General features: G+C 37.2%; 1 protein-coding gene across 1 annotated transcript in view; it reads right to left on the reverse strand.

The window, feature by feature from the left end:
• Window positions 1-11240: 11240 nt before the first annotated feature.
• GPM6A (glycoprotein M6A) overlaps window positions 11241-21609 on the reverse strand; it is a 1151487-nt gene continuing 1141118 nt past the window's right edge. The window contains exon 7 of the mRNA XM_044062515.1: window positions 11241-14104. Coding sequence (XP_043918450.1) covers window positions 13952-14104 — 153 coding nt within the window. The 3' untranslated portion in view covers window positions 11241-13951. The remainder of the gene's footprint in view (window positions 14105-21609) is intronic.

A 21609-nucleotide genomic window follows, 5' to 3' on the forward strand; every position in this document is an offset into this window, starting at 1 on the left:
TTACAGTACTGCTCAAGGACTTGTACCCTTCATGGCAAGGTAACTTCCTATTTCTTGAAGCATCTCATTGCACTCTCTATGAATGTACGTACCTCTAACTTACAACATGAACATTTCAAAAGTAACAACACAGCTTTAAAGCAAACATTTTATGAGAAAGCAGGAAGTAGTTACAACATTTAAGTGCACACACAACTTGTAAACAAGTAGCCTTTAGTAAAGTAACTTTCACTCTGACTTCCTAGAGTTTGAGAGATTGCCTGCTTGCAGTCTTCTGTAAGGTAATGAAGCTTGGTTTATATCATGTAAATTTAAGGCTGTTAGAAATTACAGTTGTGTAACATCTTGCCATAACAGTAGATGTCCTACTTCTCAGTGTTGTGGTATTCCTTATACTTGGGAATATCCTTCCAAGGATAGTCTAACATCCAACCAGCATACCAAAGCCTTTACACCATACTGGCATCGTATGTCAGACATATATCTTACACGCAAGGCGTAAGGAATATATATGATATGTGGACACCTAATCTTTAGAACTGAAGTGGCCCAGGAGAACCAGAGCAACCCAGAGAAACAACAACATGCCACCCAGGAAGGGAAACAGATAGAGATATGAATGAAAGAAGAAACGCATCAGCCAGCAGTAAAGTAATAGAAAAAGAAAAGGGGGCAGGAGTAAAGGACAGAATACTGCAAATGTGAGAAATAGGACATCTACTGTTATGATAAGATATTACACAACTGTACTGTACTATGTCCTTCCTTATTACTGTTGCAGTACTCCTAATGCCATGGAGAGTACAAAAGCTACTGGAAAGTATGGGAGGACGAAGGCTGAGAAAAGCTCTCCACAGATTCATGAAAGATAGCCCTAGCCAGTCCTGCACTGATCCTGGAAATGATATCCAACTTGTATTGTTTGGTAAACATGTGGACAGATGACCAAGTAGCAACTTCTACAAGGGATCTCGTTTCTAGATCCTTAAAAAAGGTGCCAGAAGAGGCTATCAGCCTCCTAGAGGAGAGTTGCTTACCACGAGAATGATAACAAAATGAAATGGCCTGATACGGGGTGGGGTGGGGGGGGGGTAATGGTTTGCTTAGACACTGCCAAATCCAATTTCCTGATATGAAAGGAAACAAAAAAATGCTCTGATTTTTTTAATGCATTTTACCTTATCCAAGTAATATCTGATCTGTCTTTGTAAATCCAATGGGTGCAATACCTTCTCACTAGCAGATTGTCAACAAGGAAAAAAGCAAAGGTGAATAGACTGATTCAAGCACAATCATTAACCACCTTGGACATTAAAAGGGATTCTGAGCTTGTGAAAAAAAAAAAAAAAAAAAGAAACCACCACAAGGGCCTGGATTTCAGAAACTTTCTTGGCAGAACAGCCACAACAATACAATATTTCCAATTACAAAGTTGCAGGGAAGAAGAAAAGGTAAGCTCAAAAGGCGACTGAGTTATTTTTTTAAGAACAAAATTAAGGTCTCAAGAAGGAGGAATGTTTTCTTGGAGGCCTGATATGAAGTATGCCTTACAGAAATTGCTAGCCTTCAAAACTAGAAGCCAATGGTGGACTTAAAGGCAAACAGGCTGAAATGGCTGACAGATGAGCTTTAACAGAAGAATATGACAACCCAGTACTGAGCAATTCAATCAAACAAGAAAGGGCTGTAGGGACCTCCGACAGAAAAAGAGTCCTGATCATGCTTTAGTCACCAACTAGAAAATATTTGAGGAGTACTAATCTATGAACCTATGAACCTATGAACCTATTTAGCCACATAAGATTTTCTAGTAGAGGGTTTTTTTGGCTTCACCCAAAACCCAAAGCATGACCTCAGAAAATTGGTGCCTGAATCAAACCAGAACACTACTACCCCAAGTGTCAGTTGAAGTGTGGACAAGTGAGGGTGAATGACAGACCCCTTTTCTTGTGTAAGAAGATCCATTCTATGAGTTAACTTGTGATAGTTGCTCCTGACAAGGTGAAAAAGAAGGGGAAACCAGTGCTATCTAGGCCACAAGAGAGTCACCAGCAAGCTTTTGGGTGTGTCCCACATGATTTTGTGCAAGATCCTAAGAAGCAGAGAAAGAGGAGGATAGGCACACAGGAATATCCCCTTCCAAGAAGAAGACATGGCGTCCACTTTTCAAACCAGAAAACTTGGAAATCTGGAAGAGAACCAAGGAAGCTGTTAGTTCAGTGCAGAGGTAAAAACAAAATCTACATGAGGAGTACCTCAACAATGTACAATATCCAGAAACACTTCTCTGTGAAGCAAACATTCATGAGGATGTGTTCTGGACCTGCTCAAACAGTCTGCCATTAGATTATTATCTGAAGGGTAGTAATCCCCCTGAAGAACCAAATGATGGTGAATTGCAAAATCTCAAACCTGAAAGGCCAGGCTGCAAAGAAGATTTAATGTACCACATCATTGTGTTATTGCCTGTAAAATACATTTAGAGGACCTAGAACCAAAAGGGCATGAAAGTCCTGAAGAACTAGGATTAGAGACCTCAACTCTGATACTGCTGTGGTCTAACATCTGCTAATTAGTCCAAAAATCCTGGACTTTCATATTGTTGGAGGAAGCTCCCAAACCTTGAATGGAACCATCCATTTACAGCTCTTGAGTTGGAAGAGGAACCTGAAAAGGCAGACTTTGATTTAGGGAGATCTGCTGAATCCACTGCTGGAGTTTGAATTTGAAATAGGTTAAAACTGGGACTGGGACTGGAACTTCCAGAGGGTGGAAAAATAGTCTTGAGATACCACTGAATATGAAAGTAACCACCCTTCAAATTCCAGGAGCTTAGGAAAGCCTGGGCAAGCAAAAGAGCAAAAAAGGGTCTGAAGTGACAACATCCTGAAGGAAGAAACCTTGAGAAAGGACAGGCCCAGAATGAGCCTCTATGTCCCCACCTTCCTCAGAACCAGAAGCATTCTGGAATAAAACTGGTTTCCTGTTGAGATAAGGGAACAGGTTGTATGAGTCCCTGTTCCACCAGATCCTGCAGGATGAGAGAAAAATTAGGAAGCTGAAAAAAAGGAGGCTAAGGGAGATTAGAAAATGGAAGAAGGGGCTTCCAAGTTATAAAATAATCATGTTGGATGACAAATAGAACCCAGGTATCTGTGGTAATCTGTTGCCAAACAGGGAAGTAGAGAGTTAGGCTGAGGGACAGAAGAATCTGATGGGGGGTGGAGGCTGGATGTCAGACAGAGGCAGACTTATCAGGAGAAGGTGTTTTTTGGCCTCTAGAAATCTGATTGAGCTTATCTGGGAAAATCCACTTAGAAAAATCCAATTACCTCTAGGAGGTTATCAAGGCTGCCTAAGGGCAAAGACAAATTTTGAAGGAGACTTTCTCTGCAACTTAGGTACAGGAGAGATAAAAATTTGCTTGAGGGCCTTCATAACCTTGTCCTTATCCTGCAGAGTTTTAAACAATTGTGCAATAACAGTGCCAAATGGATTTTGATTATTTATGGGAGAATCTAAAAGCTTGGATATAATATCCTCTGGTAAAGCCTGCAGACACAGCCAGGAATATTTCCTCATGATCATAGCTGCATTTAATGGAATGACAAGCTACCTGAGAGGCAGAAAGCAGTACAGAAAGCAGACGTTTTACTGTCCAATCAGACATGTCATTCAAACTCCCTCTAGCTGGGATAGAAGCGCCAGGACACATTTAGTCATGCAGATCTGATAATGACTGTTCCTAAAAGCCAAAGAAGCAGAAGTATACTCTTTTTCCAACGCCTCTCCTTAGCACGGCTGTCCTTGTCAGATAGAAGAAGCTTAAAGAGGAAAGCAGTTTGGCTTATCAGTGGACATGGAAGCAAAAGCAGGATCAAAAGACAGACATTTATATAAGTATTTATGATCCTCATGTACTTATGAAAAATGTCTGGCTTCTTAGGGACCACAGCATGAGAGTCAGTAGACTGAGAAGCACAGTAAATGTGCCCAGTAGTGCAGCTATGACTGGAGGGTTCACAAAATGCCTGGGTGAGTCTTTGTAAAAGTTCATAATAATTCTTTTAAATCTCTGATACTTGGAAACAATCCCATTTAAAATGTTCCATCATATCGACCACTGTATCCACAAAGGAACATTCCTCAAAAGGAGAGTCAGGGGGCAGAAAATCCTCTTCAGACTCCAAAGCCAAAGGAGAGTGCATTTGTGAGGACTACACATGACCATACTCAGTGGGATGTGTGTCAGGCATTTGTCCCTAAGACACTCTACAGCTATTTGTCATCAAATCCTCCTGCCCTGTGGTTCAGCCATTTCTCAAGAAAAAAGCTAAAACAGCTTCTGAAACTGCTGATGTCCAGCCTCCAATGGACATGTCCTTCAACTCCTCATAAGATGAAGCAGAATCCCTAGGCCTCTTAGATGGGGGTGGAAGACTAAGGGCAGCAGCAGCACTAGGGGCAGACAATCCTTGCTTGGGTTTCAGAGCCATGATGGTATTAAACAAACATTGAGTCCTGACACCTTTTTATGATAATCCTTAGCTAGAGTAGCTACATGATTTGTTTTCTGCTTCTTTTTTGAGGGAATAGTTACTTTGAAAAATCTAGGCATCTAAGAGCCCTGCTCTTATTCAATGAGGGTACCAGGCTCCTGTTCCCTGAATAAAGTTTGGGGAATTCCCCCTAAGACCTTCAGATACTATAAGCCATGGTTCTCCCTCAACATCTATACCAGACATATGCACAGCCTCAGCAGATGTGTGAGTAGGCAGTTCCATGTCAGCCTTTAACTGGGTCATGGCACAGGTATCTGGTGGAAGCACCGGATGGACCTTGGGTTGTTCATCCAATCTGAAGGAGATGTCCAGTGGAGGCTGGACAGCAGCAGATTCAGAAGCCCTTTTAACTTATTTATTTTTTTTTTTTAAGAAATGGCTGAACGTCAGGGCAGGAGGATTTGGTTTACACAAACAGCTGTAGAGTGTCTTAAGTACAAATTCCTGACAGAAATCCAACTGAGTATGGTCATGTGTAGTACCCAAACAAACAAAGCACTTCTCGTGTCTGTCTTTATGGGGAATCTGTTTCCCACACTTGCATTTCCTCTTCTTAAATGACATGAAAACAAACTGCAAGGAGAGAAAAGGAAAGGAAGGAACCTCAGTGGGGGAATTATCTGTAACAGGCTCAGCAGAAGATTCAGCACAGTGAAGAGCAGACTGACTGAATTCTGAAGTAGTGCTCGGACTAGAAGCAAAGAAGGTCTGAGGATTAGCTATTCATACATCACATACATACATATATATATATATATATATATATATATATATATATATATATATATATATATATACACCTTACATCCTGCGCGCAGGACATAGTCTGATGTAACACACCAGGAAGGTGTAAATGCTTTGGTATGCTGGCCAGATGTAAGGCTAGCCTCAACAGGTTATCCCAGTTATAAGGAATGCTCCAACAGTGATAAGGAAGAACATCACCAGTTATGCAAAGTAGGCATCAGTTAATGAATGTTACTGAATAGCTGTTTCTATGCATAGTGCCTGTGGGCCAAGACGCATTAAGAAGCACTCTCAATCTCAATCACACTAATGGCCACCTACTAAGTGCATTGAGCATGTGTGGGTGGGACTGTTATGGAAAAGTGGGGAAATTAAGTGACTTTTGTATCTGATGAGGTTACTAAAGAGCTCAACTGTTCTCATAGTTAAGCAATGTACACCTACGGCAGCCATTTCCTTCTATTATTCACATGCTGCTACATCAGCATTTTGTGCACTACTAATTGTCACACACCATGACAGCTGATGCTAACAGGATGGTCTATGATATGTAGCATGTACATAAAATGGGTATGACCCGGAGGGGCCTGACAGTTTTCAGAAGTGTGACTTGGGAACAATCCTGACTTCCAAGGTCACTGAGTGTGGCAAGGTCCCTTGCTGGTACTAGGAGCTCTTGACTGGAGACTCCTGTGAGGGATGTCTGGCAAAATCTTGGCAAAGTGGTGTGTGAGGTCACTGGCATAGTCTTCTCCAGTGTGCAGTGCATTAACCACTACAGTGATCTGAAAAGGTTCCATCCTAACCTACTTGATTGGTGGTGTATTCTCAGTATCTTTTGCCTGCAGAGTTATATTAGTTGTCAGATTTATAAATGTGTTTATTATAGGTATATAAATTATTGACCTTCTTATTTTCTTCTAGCTTACCAAGTTATATTGAAGAATAGCCTTCTGTATCAAAGGTAAATGGATAGGCTTCCCAGTGCAGGGCTGCAAATTATTTGTGAATTTGATAATCGTAGCTACATTCAGTGCGTCTCAGATGTATTTGCCAAAATCAGCTACACAAAGTGGTCAGAAAAGGTTCTAAGATCAACAGAGACCAGGATGAAGACCTGGAAGTTGCCTGGAGTGAAAGCTTAGGAGTTCAAGGAAATACTCAGGGCTGTAGCACATCTGTAAAAAGGTTAAATTAGTGGAATGAAGAAGAATGTCAGCATCATAAAACAGCATTTGTGAAGATGATAGAACAAATATGCAGCTGAAACAATTAAGCATGGAAATAAGGTATATGATTAAAGACAGTGATGGAATGCAGAGGTCCAGGCAGTTGTCAAAAGAAAGGTGCACAGGAAAAACTGACAGAAAAGATGGACTAGGCTAAGAAGAAATACTGGTTGGCTAACAAAGAGGCTAAGATAGAAGTCATGTCAGCAAATAACAAAGCATCAAACACACTCTACCAGTATTTCTTTTTGAAGAAAGTGACTCAACAGGTGGCACAAAGAAATCAGGTTGCAAGGCAGGGACTGAAAATAAGATAGTCATCAGACACCATTCATAAGCGATGTCAGCAATATTCTGCTCACCAGTACCATACACAGCCTACAATGAAAGAGGAAAAAGAACACACCTTAGAAGTAAAAAAAAAAACCAAATAAAATGGGGAAAAGCAGGTTCAGACGAACTCATCGCAGACATAACTAAGACTGTGTGTATCTTAGGGAAGAAATGTTTCCAGAGGGTACTTAATGGTATGGAAAGAAGGATTATCCCAGATGAGTGGAGAATAAACATTCTAGTGCCAGTGTACCAAGGAACCTTGACAACTGGATGGGAGAAAGGAAATTCACCCTGGGGATCACTTCAGTCGCCCTGCTAGACATGGGTCCAGGGAAGTAAATAGTGTGGGAAGAAATAGCCAGGGAATTATTATGGCTAGGCTTGTATAGGCCCTAGGGTCAATAGCCTAGTACCAACCTATGAACAAAAACCTAGGGTATATTTACCACTGTGGACAGTACAGAAGTATCAAACTCCTGTCACACTGCATGAAAGTGTTGGAGTGGGTGACTGACAAATGAACATTCAGAGCAACAGAAAGTAAGATAGGAGAGGAACACTTCATATTTCAGCTCGGGATACTTCTCAAGTGACCCAATGTTTGCAATGAGACAGAGTGTGGAGAAAAAGCTGGATACAAGGAAAGAGCCCATCTGGGCATTCTTAGATTTGGTAAACCTTCGGTGTGTCAGCTCAGCAACTTTTGTAGCTAAATATTTGTGCATGTGCTCTTGCTTTTGACCGCCACTCTCTTATTATGCCTTTGCATGTTCTTACAGCCTTCATTACCTTACCTTCTTAAAAAAAAAAAAAAAAAAAAAAAAAGGGCACGTCCTACAGAAAAGAAATATATATGTATATATATATATATATATATATATATATATATATATATATATATATATACACACATACATACACACCATTGCTGCCTCACCCTATTCCTATTCTCATCTCCCCTGTTTCCTTTATGTATGTTCCACTGCTTGCAGATCCTTTGTCAAGCTGTCCTATGCACTCATTTTTTACACCTTTTGTGGTCAAAAATAGATTGAAATATTGAAGGGGTTCTTTAAAGTGGCATGTTTGTTTATCCATATAGCTGCAAGTTAATGCATGTGCACATCCTGAGGGAAGTGCATCCTCTGTGCTGGTAAATTTGCCTTTTCTTACTTGTATTTATGACAGTTGGACTTCCTCCCTCACTGTAGGTTCCATGCTTTGCGTGAAAAGGATTTTTAATTAGCAGTAAGCTGAGCTGTAAGTTTCCTCATAGTAAACTGATAATTAACCTCAAGACACACTACTCAATGAACCATATCTGTTATAGGCACACTATTAATTTGCTAAGCATCTTTCTGAGTCACAGGCAATAAGTATAAACTGGCAAACACATTATGGCTATCTGTCATGTAGAGTACATATACTTATTACAGAATTATAACTAAACAAGAATAAATTAAATACACTAAACCAAAGAAACATATGTCCTGTATTACATATATTTCATGATGAACCACATTAAAGTGGCAAACATGCTTATTATACCATGACCCCCCCCATTAATATTCCAAAACGTGGATGCTGATTGGCCAGCGTGCACGTTGTAAATCGACTTATACTAATGGAAAAAGTTAAATGATTTATTTTGTTGCATTTGCACTTTAAAATTTTTAATTAGTTGACATCAATTATTTGTCATCCAATAGTTTTAAACAATGTGAGCTTGCGCTCTTTGTATACTGAAGAAGCTTCTGTTGAACAGGAGCGAAAACGCTTGTTTATCCATTTTAAATAAATTGCGTTACACTTTATTTGAACCTTGGTTTCGCCTGGGCACTTTCTTTGTTTTTAAAGTTTTGGCGTCTTTTACAACTGTTTAGAATGGAAAAAGGTCCAGTCGCCCTGACTTTTTCCATTAGTATAAGTCTCTTTTAAAACACTGTCTCGCTATGTTAAAAGAGTTTAACATAGCGACACAGGTTTAAAAAAAGCAACGGAGATCTCCGTTGCTTTTTCTAAAGCTGTCTCGCTATGTTAAACTCCTTTAACATAGCGACACAGTGTGTAAAAAGCAACAGAGATCTTGCTTTCTCCGTTGCTTTTTTTTTTAAACCTGTCTCGCTATGTTAAATGGGTTTAACATAGCGAGACAGCTTTAAAATAAGCAAAGGAGATCTCCGTTGCTTATTTTAAAGCTGTCTCGCTATGTTAAACCCATTTAACATAGCGAGAAAGGTTTAAAAAGCAATGGAGAAAGCAAGATCTCGTTACTTTACTGTATCGCTATGTTAAATGGGTTTAACATAGCGAGACAGCTTTAAAATAAGCAACGGACATCTCAGTTGCTTATTTTAAAGCTGTCTCGCTATGTTAAACCCATTTAACATAGCGAAACAGTAAAAAGGAATGGAGATCTTGCTTTCTCCGTTGCTTTTGGCCACAGCTCTGATGTACTGCGTAGGCATGCGCAGTACATCAGAACTGCCGCGGATACCAGACAGCTGCGGAAGGGCAGCAAAGAGGCATTATACAATGCCATTATTTAAGAAAAGTAATTATTTATTTTCTTAAATAATGCCATAGTATAATAGCAATAACCCACTTCTGGGTGTGGGTAATGCGGGATTTACCCACGGTTGTCTTTGTTTGGTCCCTCGGGCTTCGCCCTTGGGACCAAACCACGCCAACCGTGGGTAAATCCCACATTACCCACACCCAGGCGTGGGTTATTGCTATATTAATCAGCTTGAGGGTCATAATTACCAACAATGGGATATAAGGTAATCAAGAATAAAAAAAAAAAAAAACATTAAAAAGGCATTTTGCATATTTTGTCTCCAATGGAAACATTTGGTTGTTTTTTAAAACACATATTATGTATACAATGATGCATTGCTAAATTATAATTCGTTCAGGAGCACTGATAAATTCTTGGTCAAAAACCTATTCCTTTTCTTCTTTTGTTGAGTCACAGAATGCAAATTTACCTTTTGCAGGAGTGAAATCTGAATTTCACAAAGCAAGAACTATAAAGAATCATAAAGGGTATTACAAGAGAAAAACAGGTTATGTCTAAATAATAAAAAAAATCATAAAATTGGATCTACTATGAGACATCAAAAGCATCCACACCATCACATAAAACTATGCACCAGTCAAACTCATCAAAACTGACATCTGCTGAAAGTACAGGTAAAACTCATTAAAATATCCCCCTGCACTTTATGTTAATAATGCAGAGATGTGCCTGTATACATAGACATAGGCACATACACAGAAAGACAGAGAGAGATTTAGATAAATGCATACATAAAACACACTACCGTGGACACACAGCATTGAAGAAAAAGGGTAAACACTGCATATGGGAAAAACATGGATAACATAACTATGATTTTATGGTACAGTCAACATATACTGCAAAACACATTGGTAATTGAGGTTTTGATGAGTTTGATGTATCCAGTTTCCTCACAGGAGTTTTTAATTTGACTGCTAGTAACTTTTACATAAAAAAAGAAGTGATTTTAGTTTATAAACTGAATTTCTTTATCTTCAGACTCCATTTGTCAGTATAGCTTTGGCTTCTTTCTTTCAGCTTGGCTAAGAGATCAGAAATTCACAAAATCTTAAACTGTACTTCATATGCATGACATCAAGAGGAATCAATTCCTGTGATGCCATGATTACAATATATCTTAGAAATAAGCGTAAAGTTTTGCTGAGAAAACTTCATTTAAGAAACAAATTTGGAAATCAATTAAGACTGGAACCCTCCCTCTCTCTCTTTGAAATGAATCTATATTTCTATTGCCGTAACAGACACGCACCTGCGAGTTTTGTGCAGAATTGTTTCCATAAAATCACATACTCAAAAGAAATTTCCATTCAAATCGAAATCCTTGGGTACATACACTCACTCACAACATGGTGATGGGTAAGATAAATTTGTACATCTTAAAATGCAATTCGGGGGAGAAGCTACATTCTTCAGCAAGACATGGCTACTGGTCGCATATTTGGTATACAGGGTGTACAAAAGCTAAAATAGGGTTAATAAGACTGATAAGTACACCCATTAAGGATAGGTGAAGAATAAAGCACAAGGGCAAATATGAAAACAATTATGCCTATAAAGTGTATGGAGCTGAAGTTCACTTATCCCAAAATGGAGGACCACATACCGTTTTACTTTCCTCATACATTTCAGTTATTAATGAGTAGACAATTATTTAAGCACCTGTCATGGTTTGTCTTGTGGACAGTAGACCTGGGACACTAAGAAATTCCAGAATGCTGAAGGATGCAGTTATCTTCGCTGCATCCATAAAAAAGTTAAATAAAAACTCATAGTACTAGTGGGTATTAACAAGCACACAAAATACACTGCTGTGTTTTATTATGTTTCTGCAAGCACATCTTTCTACATTTCAAAAATGCCACCATCAAGCAGTTGGCACATTTATGTACAAAAACAGATTAATTGTACAACTTACCAGGATGCATTCTTTGTGAAAATATAAAGTCCAATATACCAGAAAAGCGTCATAAGCAATTTCATAATCACATAATTCAAAACATGGTACTGAAAGTCATCACAAACTATTTAGGACATAGAAACTGAACACTACAGTGTAACATTCGAATTAGACAGATCACAGTTCTTTAAACATGAGATTTGCAACACTGCACCTATCTTTGAACAGTTGACCCAGCAAGACAATCTAAGTGCTAAAAGAAATGAGAGCACTGCAAATCCATTTAAATATTACTACTGAATGCATAACCATGCTACAAATAACATCTACAGTCTGTGCTTATAGCTAGTACAAGAACTGTTAAAATCACCGATGTTGAATAACTAGATTCAGTACAAAGAAGTTCAGAAATGTTATAAGAAATGCACTTACACCACTAAAGAGCTCACAATGGTACAATAAGTGCACAGAACTATATTTAACAAGTCAACACTGGCAAAGTCTTGTCAGGCTAGAAAAGTTTAGGAAACACTTACACTGTTTCACAACAGAACTATAAATAGGCAAGAAGTGCTAAAACAAATACAAGGTTTGACCTGGTAATACTGACTGCATTCCTTTTGACATATTAGTTTAGTTATTGAAATGAAACATTTAAAGATAATGTACTCTATTCTACATGAGATTATTTGATAATCTACTTAAATCTAGCAACTGAATAGCTAGGTTTAGGTTCATTACTACTGAAGGCAAATCAGAGAAAAACATATGTTTGAATTTATTTTGGTTCTCTAGCAAACCTGTTCCATTTGTAATCCAAATGAAAGTTGTGATGATATCAAGTCCAACTTTAACATGGGGCTTTTTACTAGTGTACGGCTGTATTGGAGTATGTACCGACTGAATATGTAGTGTTTACTTTCTGGATGCAGGCACTTAAAATGCTTTAAGATGTATTTACTTTCCATACTGCTTTTCAAATGAGCTCATAAATCACATTTCAAATAACACAGTAATGGTATTTTTCAGAATCTGTGCTCACGGTCTCCTTGAAATGTTCTTATTGGTGCATCACAGTAACCTATCACTTTATACACCATTGGTACCTTAAGTTCAGCTACAATAAATTGTAGTATTATTAAACAGTTTAGGTTTCTACAGTCAGGTTATTGCAGAGCACAGACAGACATAAAAGCTGCTTTTATTTATGGGACATTGACATTTTAACTTCTGTCATATACTGTACAGTAGGTTTATTCTGCCTAACTATAATTATCTTTAGGTTAATATTGTGGAAATATTCCATCTTCCTGAACAGTATCACAGGCAAAACATTAAAATGAAAGAAAAAGGAAAACTTCTTCTTTAGCACACCATTTTAATATGACATTATCAAAATTTTATCCAATAAATAGGGGCCCTTTCATAAGATATCAGAATAATTATCAATGGCCTCACTTTGCATTTTTTGCATCTTCAGCATCACTGCAAATCTATTTCAGATTGAATGTCCCTCTGTTTCTATTAATTCAAATATATTTTTCACATTATTTAAACAGATCTATGAACACTGACCCAGCAGTTCAGCTACTAGCTCAGGTTATTCTTCAGTCAAATAATCAGTTAAGAAACAGCATGCATTATCTTTAAGAAAAACTGTTTTGACGTTTTGTCTACATTGGGTGAAAGAGTTGCACACTACACTATATATTAATGGAATCACGAAATCAAATGTAACAGTAAAGAATTGTTTCTACTCTCTTTTTTGTAAAACAAATACCTGATCATATTTTCTACAAGTGAGGGTCATGATAATCCTTTCAAATGCACCCGATACAACAAGGTCAAGGGTTAGGCTATGTTGGTTTGTTTATTATGCAAGGAATTGTTTCTAAATAGATACAGATGTATTAAAAAGAAAAGACTTAATAAAAGTTTTACAGGGTGTCTGCACATTAAGGCTTAAATGATTGTAAATTTTACAAAATGTATGTTCCAAAATGTCTCCATTGAAGCTTGGTTTCATAGTACCAAAAGTTATTATCTAGTACTATTTTGGCAGTAACATAATTTTATATGACAATATTTTAACCAAGAAACAAAGGTAATAAGATGGTACCACTATGAACTAGAAATGTAGTATTCATTCTTAATATATAGTCCCTTTACAAACCAGTTATTTTTATTACTGCAATGTAAAATAAATCTAATCATTCAAAAATTCCAGTACTCTTCCGAAATTAGCTAGGAAACTAAGTACAGTCACACAAAATGATACATGGTTTACAAAGGCAAGGAATGCTACTGTTATGTAAAAAATACACAGAACACTAACAAAATATATCAGAAGTTCAAATGCACTTGTCATTAAAAAATCTGAATTTTGATATCCTGCTTAAGGGTAAAGGACAGAGGTAATTGTACAAATCTTTATCCATTTTGAAAAACTGTTTATTTATCACCCCGCATCATTTTCAATTAGCATATGTCACCCCATCACATCTGAGACAGATTTATTTTTTTTTGTTTTTAGTTTTGAAAGGTTAGATGACCCTTTTGTTAAGAAACATGATGTTAAGAAGTCTGAAAGTGCATCTTATGTGTATGCATTAAGGCGCTCTTTCGAGCGAGTTGAGTGAATATCATGAAGTTCTTGTTCTTCCTTTGACTTGATGTCTTCATATTTTTGCATCCGACATGCATCTTTCACATAAGCCCAGTTGGCGGAAAGGACCATAAGGTAATGGACCTGAAACAAAGAGTGAGTTAGTAAGGGTTACTTTCAGTACTTTCAGTAATGTTAATTTGCTTCTTAGTAATAGGCCAGAGATTAGGAAGACAACAAGACCAAGGTAATATATAAACCGGAACTCAGAGTGTCACAGGACAATAAACTGCAGATTTTTATTATATTCCCTACATGTATCTTACTTTTTAATCTGTAAATACTGACTGCACCAGTTATAAGAAAAAACAATATGGTGTGTATATGCAACAGAGACCCTTTGCTGCACCAGTGGTGTGTTTTAACAACGTTTAAACCAAATAACTTGCATAGTATGGTTCTTATACTATAAAAAGACTCAACAATGATCAGCCTAAAAAGTAAATATAAGGCAAGCTTGAATATGACACATACAATGCATAAACAAAATGATATAGCTGTAGCAGCACAGTAAGTCTTTTCCATAAGGCTGACTACATAATGACATATCATGAAATGCAGCAGTAGGGTCTCTGATACGTCTACAAAAGTAGAGACAGTTTCACCAAGAAAGACAAACCAGCACATTTAATGTTATGCACAGTAGAAATGAAAAGCTAAGCTTGTGAAAGTAATGCCTATTTTAACATATTTAATATAGTAAGAAAGTCTTTCTTGTTACTGTTTTTCAGTGTAATAATGTATTGTCCCTAAGAAGAGTTAAATAAGTACATATATTTTATTAAATTCAGTTATATAACAACACATTTAAATTCACTTCATATGCACATTCTGCCATAGCCTTTATAAATTAGTTTTGTGACTTGGAGCAGAAATCTGTCAGGGTCATATACGGATCAATCAGTCAATATACGATATGTTAGAAAATTAAACTGTTTAGAAATCAGTGATTATAAACAGCTTATTCAATGGGTTTCAGAACGATGTCAAGCAGAAAACATATTAAGGACGATGATAACACCATCCATTAACGTACTCACAAACTTGTATTAAATAATCAGCTTTGTTAGTGAATACTTTGCATTTTTGGTGAGGCGTTATTAATAGTACATATGCACATATATATTCATTTAAAAAAATAATGGCTTCTCTTGCTAAGTTGTATCATCTTGAGTAGATTCATCAGTAAATGGCTTCCTCAAAATTTGGTGCAGTATTTTCCCAGACTATGAAACTTCACAGCAAGAAAGTTATACAGCAGAACGGATATGCACATGACCTGTCATAATAAAAGCATGTCAGAAAAAAATGACAATGAGAGAGGAATGTCAACAATATGCTGCAACATAAAAATAATCCAAATTATGTCAAAACGTAAAGGAGAAACATGGCAGATAAAAACAAAACTTTTTATTAAATGGTAAGTGCTTTCACACCAATAGAAGGTGCTTCATCAGACCAAGCATGAATAATGAAGTTCATTTAAATACATAGTCTAATTAGAATCAATTAACTTATTAACAATAAAAACTGGTCACATGACTAACTGCAATTACCGAGTATCTGTCATCTTCAGGCATTCTTATAACAACAACATAACATTTCCTTAATTTCATGGATTACTATAACTTAAAAATATATAACTAAGCTATAATCATAGCAATGAGCACCGATGCACACCTTTGATGTTGCTGGAGTTTGTTTGCAGTGGCACTTCTACTACTTTTAATTTTACTTGTTTTAACATAAAAATAATGCAGTGCATTAAGAAAAAAAATCAATGAAGGTCTCAAAGGGTAAGCAATATATAGTAATTTTACACAGTTATTCACACTGATGTGTTGTTGAGGTGGGGGCCTGCATTTCCACTCAGAGAAATATAATAGCACAACAGAAGTGGAATGGCAGTGTAAAACATACATCCACATCTAAAACAAATCAATCTTGTGATAACCACAGAATTTTCAAACCATTCTACTTCACTTTTTTATCTAGAGACTTTTGCAGACTGGAAACAAACCACCTACAGGAGAAACTACAAAGAGATGAAAGGTAACTTAGCAATAAACAACGTTCGTGATTGGGTAATTCAGAGTTTACCTGTGAGGGGTATGATTTTTAACTAAGGCTTGTTACCAAACAAAGACATCTGAGTAAACACCTTCATAATTCACAGCCCACACATGTTGTGTTGCTGTTAAACAATGTTGATTTATGCATGAATTTGTTTTATTTGTTTAGTTATTTTTACTGCAGCAATCTGTCACAGGAAATATACTATTAACAAAACATCTATGAAATGGCAAAGTCCAAATGTCCAAGCTAGGGACAGGACTGAGTTGTATTTAAATCGTAAGTATAAGACATTGATCTTTGGTCCAATATGCACCAAAATTCTATAAAAATGTCACTAAGAACACTGAAATGGTGGCTCGTAATCATGCATGCATTTCAGTGTAGCAGAATACAAAGTAAACTAGTATTTATCAATTTTAATGTGTGGATATGAAATCTCTTCCAAGATACGGAATTCAGTATATGTGTAGAAAATACTGCACTGAATTGGCACTTCATAAGAACATGCACAAATTATTACGTAGGTATGGGATATGATCAACACGTATCAGCAACACAAACTACAGCATCTCACAATAGTTAAAGCACTAATAATTAAACAAATATCTGCTAGTCACTTGGCAGTATGAACACTGGCTCTAGATGATTAACACTGGATATGACACACTGAATCCATGTGCAAAAATGGGAAAACGGTGGATCATGGATGGATGGATTGATTGCTCTTCCACATACACTAACCTTCTTTCAAACTAAACTAAGGACAGCAAATTATTTCTTACACTATCCGTAATCACAAATATATCTATATTTGAGAGTTAATACAATAATAATAAGAAGAAATTAAGGCTGCACCAGTACTTTTCCTCTCCAAGGCATATGGTTCATCTAGAACAAGTAACTTTGCAAATAAGGCAATAACCACAGAAGCATGCACATTTCTCCCAAAACACTAGCATTTTGCACTCCCCCTTAAAAATTACATATTATCCAAAGAAGACACATCATTTCCTTTATTTGATAAGCAATCATTTTTGTAACAGAAGATAATTCTACTAAATTGAAATCAGGTGGTGATCTGACATGAGTGTTGTGTCATCATGATTCTTTGTTGATAGATTCATAGATAATTACTAGGCTATCTGCTCTTGCAGGCCATTTTTCCCCTAGCCAATTTCCCTTCAAAGGTAAGAATCAAACTCCGTACCTTATGTCTGAGGTACACTCCTTAACCCTTATACTAACCCCAGCCCCATTATCCCAATCCCCAACCCCTACTGTCTCATTGTAAACATTTATATGAAACAAAATAGTGCAATGGAATGACAAATCATGTAAACATGATAAAAATGTACCTCAAACTTAATGTGTTTGCTCACTCAGCCACCCGTTCCCACATTTGAATAGTCCGAATGTCTCAAACTGGATGCATATATTTTTGTCAATGAGTGTTTTCCTTGACATGGAATGGATCTGATGAAGCTGATCGAAAATCAGCTGTTCCTAAAGTACCACCTTATGTCAGAGGTCGAGGTACAGAGTGGATCAGGGAATATACCCATTCCCCATTGTAGTACGATCTTGGAGTTGGAATATAGAATAAGCAGGGGGGTGTGAGTGGTACAGGAGTGATTGCCCCCTTAAAAAACATTATTTTCCTATTTATTTTCTAATCCATTGTAGATCACCGTTTTTTAAAATCGATGTGTTCACATTGATGATTTTGAGATCAACATTTTGTGTGGTTCATCAATTTCTATGCTTCCCCCAAATTACACAAATGCTGTAACTGTGTGGCATAATAGGAAGGCAATAATCCCCTCCCAGGGAATGCCACATTTGTATGTAGCATTCTGAACTTCACTTCCTACATTGCACAATAATGATCCTAGGCATGAAGTGTGTGTGTGTGTGTGTGTGGGGGGAGGGGGGGTGAATCAGAACAGTCTTATTTAGTATTGAAGATGTACGACATTTTTAGAAGGAGAAGCTAAAAATAGGTACTCAATATTGTAAATATTTTACTCCATTTTAACAGCTAAACTGATTTAAGAATGCATTTTTGCTTGTTAGATAAGTTAATCAATATAAAATAAACCACATTTACTTATTAAAATCCTATTTTCTGTTCAATATGTAATACATTTTTATGCTGTGAACATGTCAGAGTAAATGTATTTATTAAAATACTTAATTTGAAATACCTTTCAAAAATGTCTGATAAAACATTGCTTGCCTCACTAAAATAAGCTGCCAAAATCAATAATTTATTTTTAAAGTTCAAACTCTTTGCACACAACAGTAAAATGGTATAACTACCTGATTCCATACTTTAATTCTAAGCTATAGCATTAGTGCTGCTACAAATCACAAGCTACTGTGGCTTTGTTCACCACATATGCAGTTAGACCAGCCAGCTAGCTCCTTTGTCATAGAAAGAAAGCCTTTAGTGACACCCAGGTGACCACAATTTGACCAATGTCACATGTTCCTGTTGGAGGTGATGTGAGTTGATACAGGAATGATTTGGCTTAACCCTGCTTCCATCTCCTCTGAGGAAGGGTTGGGGGACTGCATATCTTCCCAAATGCTGCATGACAGAATCCACCGGTGAAAAAGGGGATCATACAGGAGTGCTGTCTACAAAGGGGTAAGGTCATGATTAGACACACAAAGGCATGGAGGCCAGATGCAAGACTGACTGAATGTCAACATCTTGCACACTACTGGAGTGCTGAGAGTGATGTAAGGGCTAAAGATGCTCACAGCTATGTATGCCTAATTGTCTCACACTCAAAGGGCTATAGCAGAATTATGGCCTGTACATGACTCAGTAATCAGCAAGCAATAGGTAAAACATGTTAGACTCAGATCACTGCAATTGGCTACTAAAACATGTTGACAAAATGTTTCAATATTAAAGACTTAAACAGACTGGACTGTGCATGAAAAAAATATAATAAGCACTCCAATATCTCTGGCCCTGAATGTAAAGGACAGTGAGTATCACTGTACAATAAGTACAGCTATTTGAGTATGGCACACATGAACTCAGTCCATATCTGTAAACTATATTACCCTATCTTAGGTTCAGGTGTAATGACTTGTATTAAGAATTATAGTTTGATTATGAGGCTTAGGGTTATAGGGTCGTATAGTATTGCTAGGCAACAGACCATTTAAACCTTTCAAAAGCTTATTCATTGCAATCACACTAATAAACCTAACTAGTTACTTCCCTCTTCATAAAGGATGGGGGGGGGGTTAGGCCTTGCGTAAATTTGTAGTTTCCCATGTATCTGTCTAAGATTTGAAGCTAATGAGAAACCTGCTTTGTTTTACAGAAAGTAGGAGTTTGTTCCAGAGGTCGGAATTCTTTAAGAGCGATATCTGTCATGCCAACAAGTCCTGTTTATGTTACAATACAGATTTTGGCCCAATGATCTTGTATTTGTGTTTCTATCAGTTTTACAGATATGTAATGGATCTGTAATGGATCTATCACAATTGTATCAGTTGTAGCTTCAAAGACTGGGCATAGATCATCTTGTAGGAGTATGCAGTGAACAGTAGAGAGAGAGACAGGGTTTTTGATGATCTGGGTAACACAAGGATCTCATACCCAAGACTTTTTAATGATAAACCTCAGGGTATTTTTAGATTAGTTTAGGTGAATAGCAAGGTTCATGATGAAATGTGCACTGTTATTCCAGTATGGACCTGAGGAGGAATTAGCAGAGGGGAGTAAGGACCTCTTTTAACTTGAAAGGATATTCTCTGGGTAATCAGTCAGGTGAGGTAGAATGCTCTCCTAATTACAGTGAGTGGATACATGGTGGCCAATAGTGGGTTTATGTTAGAAAAATGTGTATTTGAATATATGAGAAATGCTAGTTTAAAAGCAAAGTAGTATATAATGCATTTTATTCTATTAATCATATAACAGTACAGATTAATTCATGTGTAAATGTAAGTAGTTTTGAAACTGCAGTGTGGCTTGAAGCAAAGCTGATCTTTGACCCTGGCAGAATGCTAGCTTAGCAAGTTTTAATGTTTATGCTTTTCACAAGTGATTATCTGCTGGGTCAGGAAATTAAATGTGTGAAATAATGAAATCTTCTGCTCTTTCCTGTTGGAATGATTTGGCCTTGTATATGTGTTACTGAGATAGCACGCAGCTGTGTAAGAAAGTGTAACAGAGAACAAAGATGTGTATTAAAAGACTGAAGCTGCTATTGTATTCGAACTGATATGAAACCTTGAAGAAGTAACTTTACAGAAAGACATTATGTCTGACCAGCTGGATAGCAAGGCCTTATTGTATCTAGAGGAAAAGTTTTTTTTTAAAATATACAGCATCAACAGCTTTATGAAAAGAGGACTGTAAGCTAAAGTGATGTAGATGCCCTGTGACATATCACGTCAGTAAGGTGGGCATAGCTTAAATGTTAAACCTATATAAAATTGTGTGCTTCCTGTTTCATGTCAGACAAAATTCTGTACTTGTACGTTTTTTGCCTCCTGGTGTACACTAGTAAACTTTTTAACCTGAACCTCCTGTGTATTGAAATCTTATTTTATTTAACAGTTTGGTCCTTCGCAGATGGAATTCCCTTGGTAAGCCGCAGATCAGAGCGTATCGGTGGTCAAATACTGCGCAGGAGAAGTTACCGAAATGGTTCTTCTTGAGTGAAAAGACCTCCAACTGAATTGTCGTGTAAAGAGGCTGGCCACTTTCTGATCTGTGGCTGAAAAGCGGAACTTGGACTTTCTCAATACCGGAGGCTCAGGTAGGAAGAATTTGCCTTTTCTTCTGTTTTAGATCAGGGACTAGGTTACAGTATATTGTTGTCAAGATTTGTTTTGCAGATCAGGGACAAAAGGAAGTACTGTATATTTGGTCATAGATCAGGGTAACAGAATAAGGTAGGCAGTTATTCTAGATAAACTGTGAACAGGAACTGAGAACTTGATATCATGTGATAAAAAAGGGTTATGTAACATTTTCTTTGACATAGGTAATCAGTGCACTAAAACATCACGAGATCCGCCCTTAACCGAAGACGCAAAATACATGCAATTACAACGTTCTGATAACATTAGGTATTATACGAAATGGGTTAATAAATATGAATTTGATGGTAAACTAGATACAACTTCACTAGTTAAACTCCTTAAACAGCTTAAATCTGATGCGGAAGGTCAGGCAAAAAAGCAACGCCAATTAGGCATTCCTCAGGCACACAGGTGGACTGAGGAAGCAAATCGTAGAGAGCAGAAGCTGAAAATTTCAAAAACATTATTTCTAGACAAAGAGGATAATAACTTGGTAATAGCGACAGCTCCTCCTCCCTTGCCCCCTCCTTTACCCTTTTCAGGATATGAAGCGAGTGGACAGGCTGGTCTGCCTCCGCGTTATCCTGAAGTTTCAGCAAGACCACAACCATTTGTTAGAGATCCTATTGAAACTAGGTCCCGAACACGTAAAACACATAGGGACACAGAATCATACC

Source organism: Protopterus annectens, chromosome 2.part1 (assembly GCF_019279795.1).
Source record: "Protopterus annectens isolate FY-2018-M chromosome 2.part1, PAN1.0, whole genome shotgun sequence".
Lineage (NCBI taxonomy): Eukaryota > Metazoa > Chordata > Ceratodontiformes > Protopteridae > Protopterus > Protopterus annectens.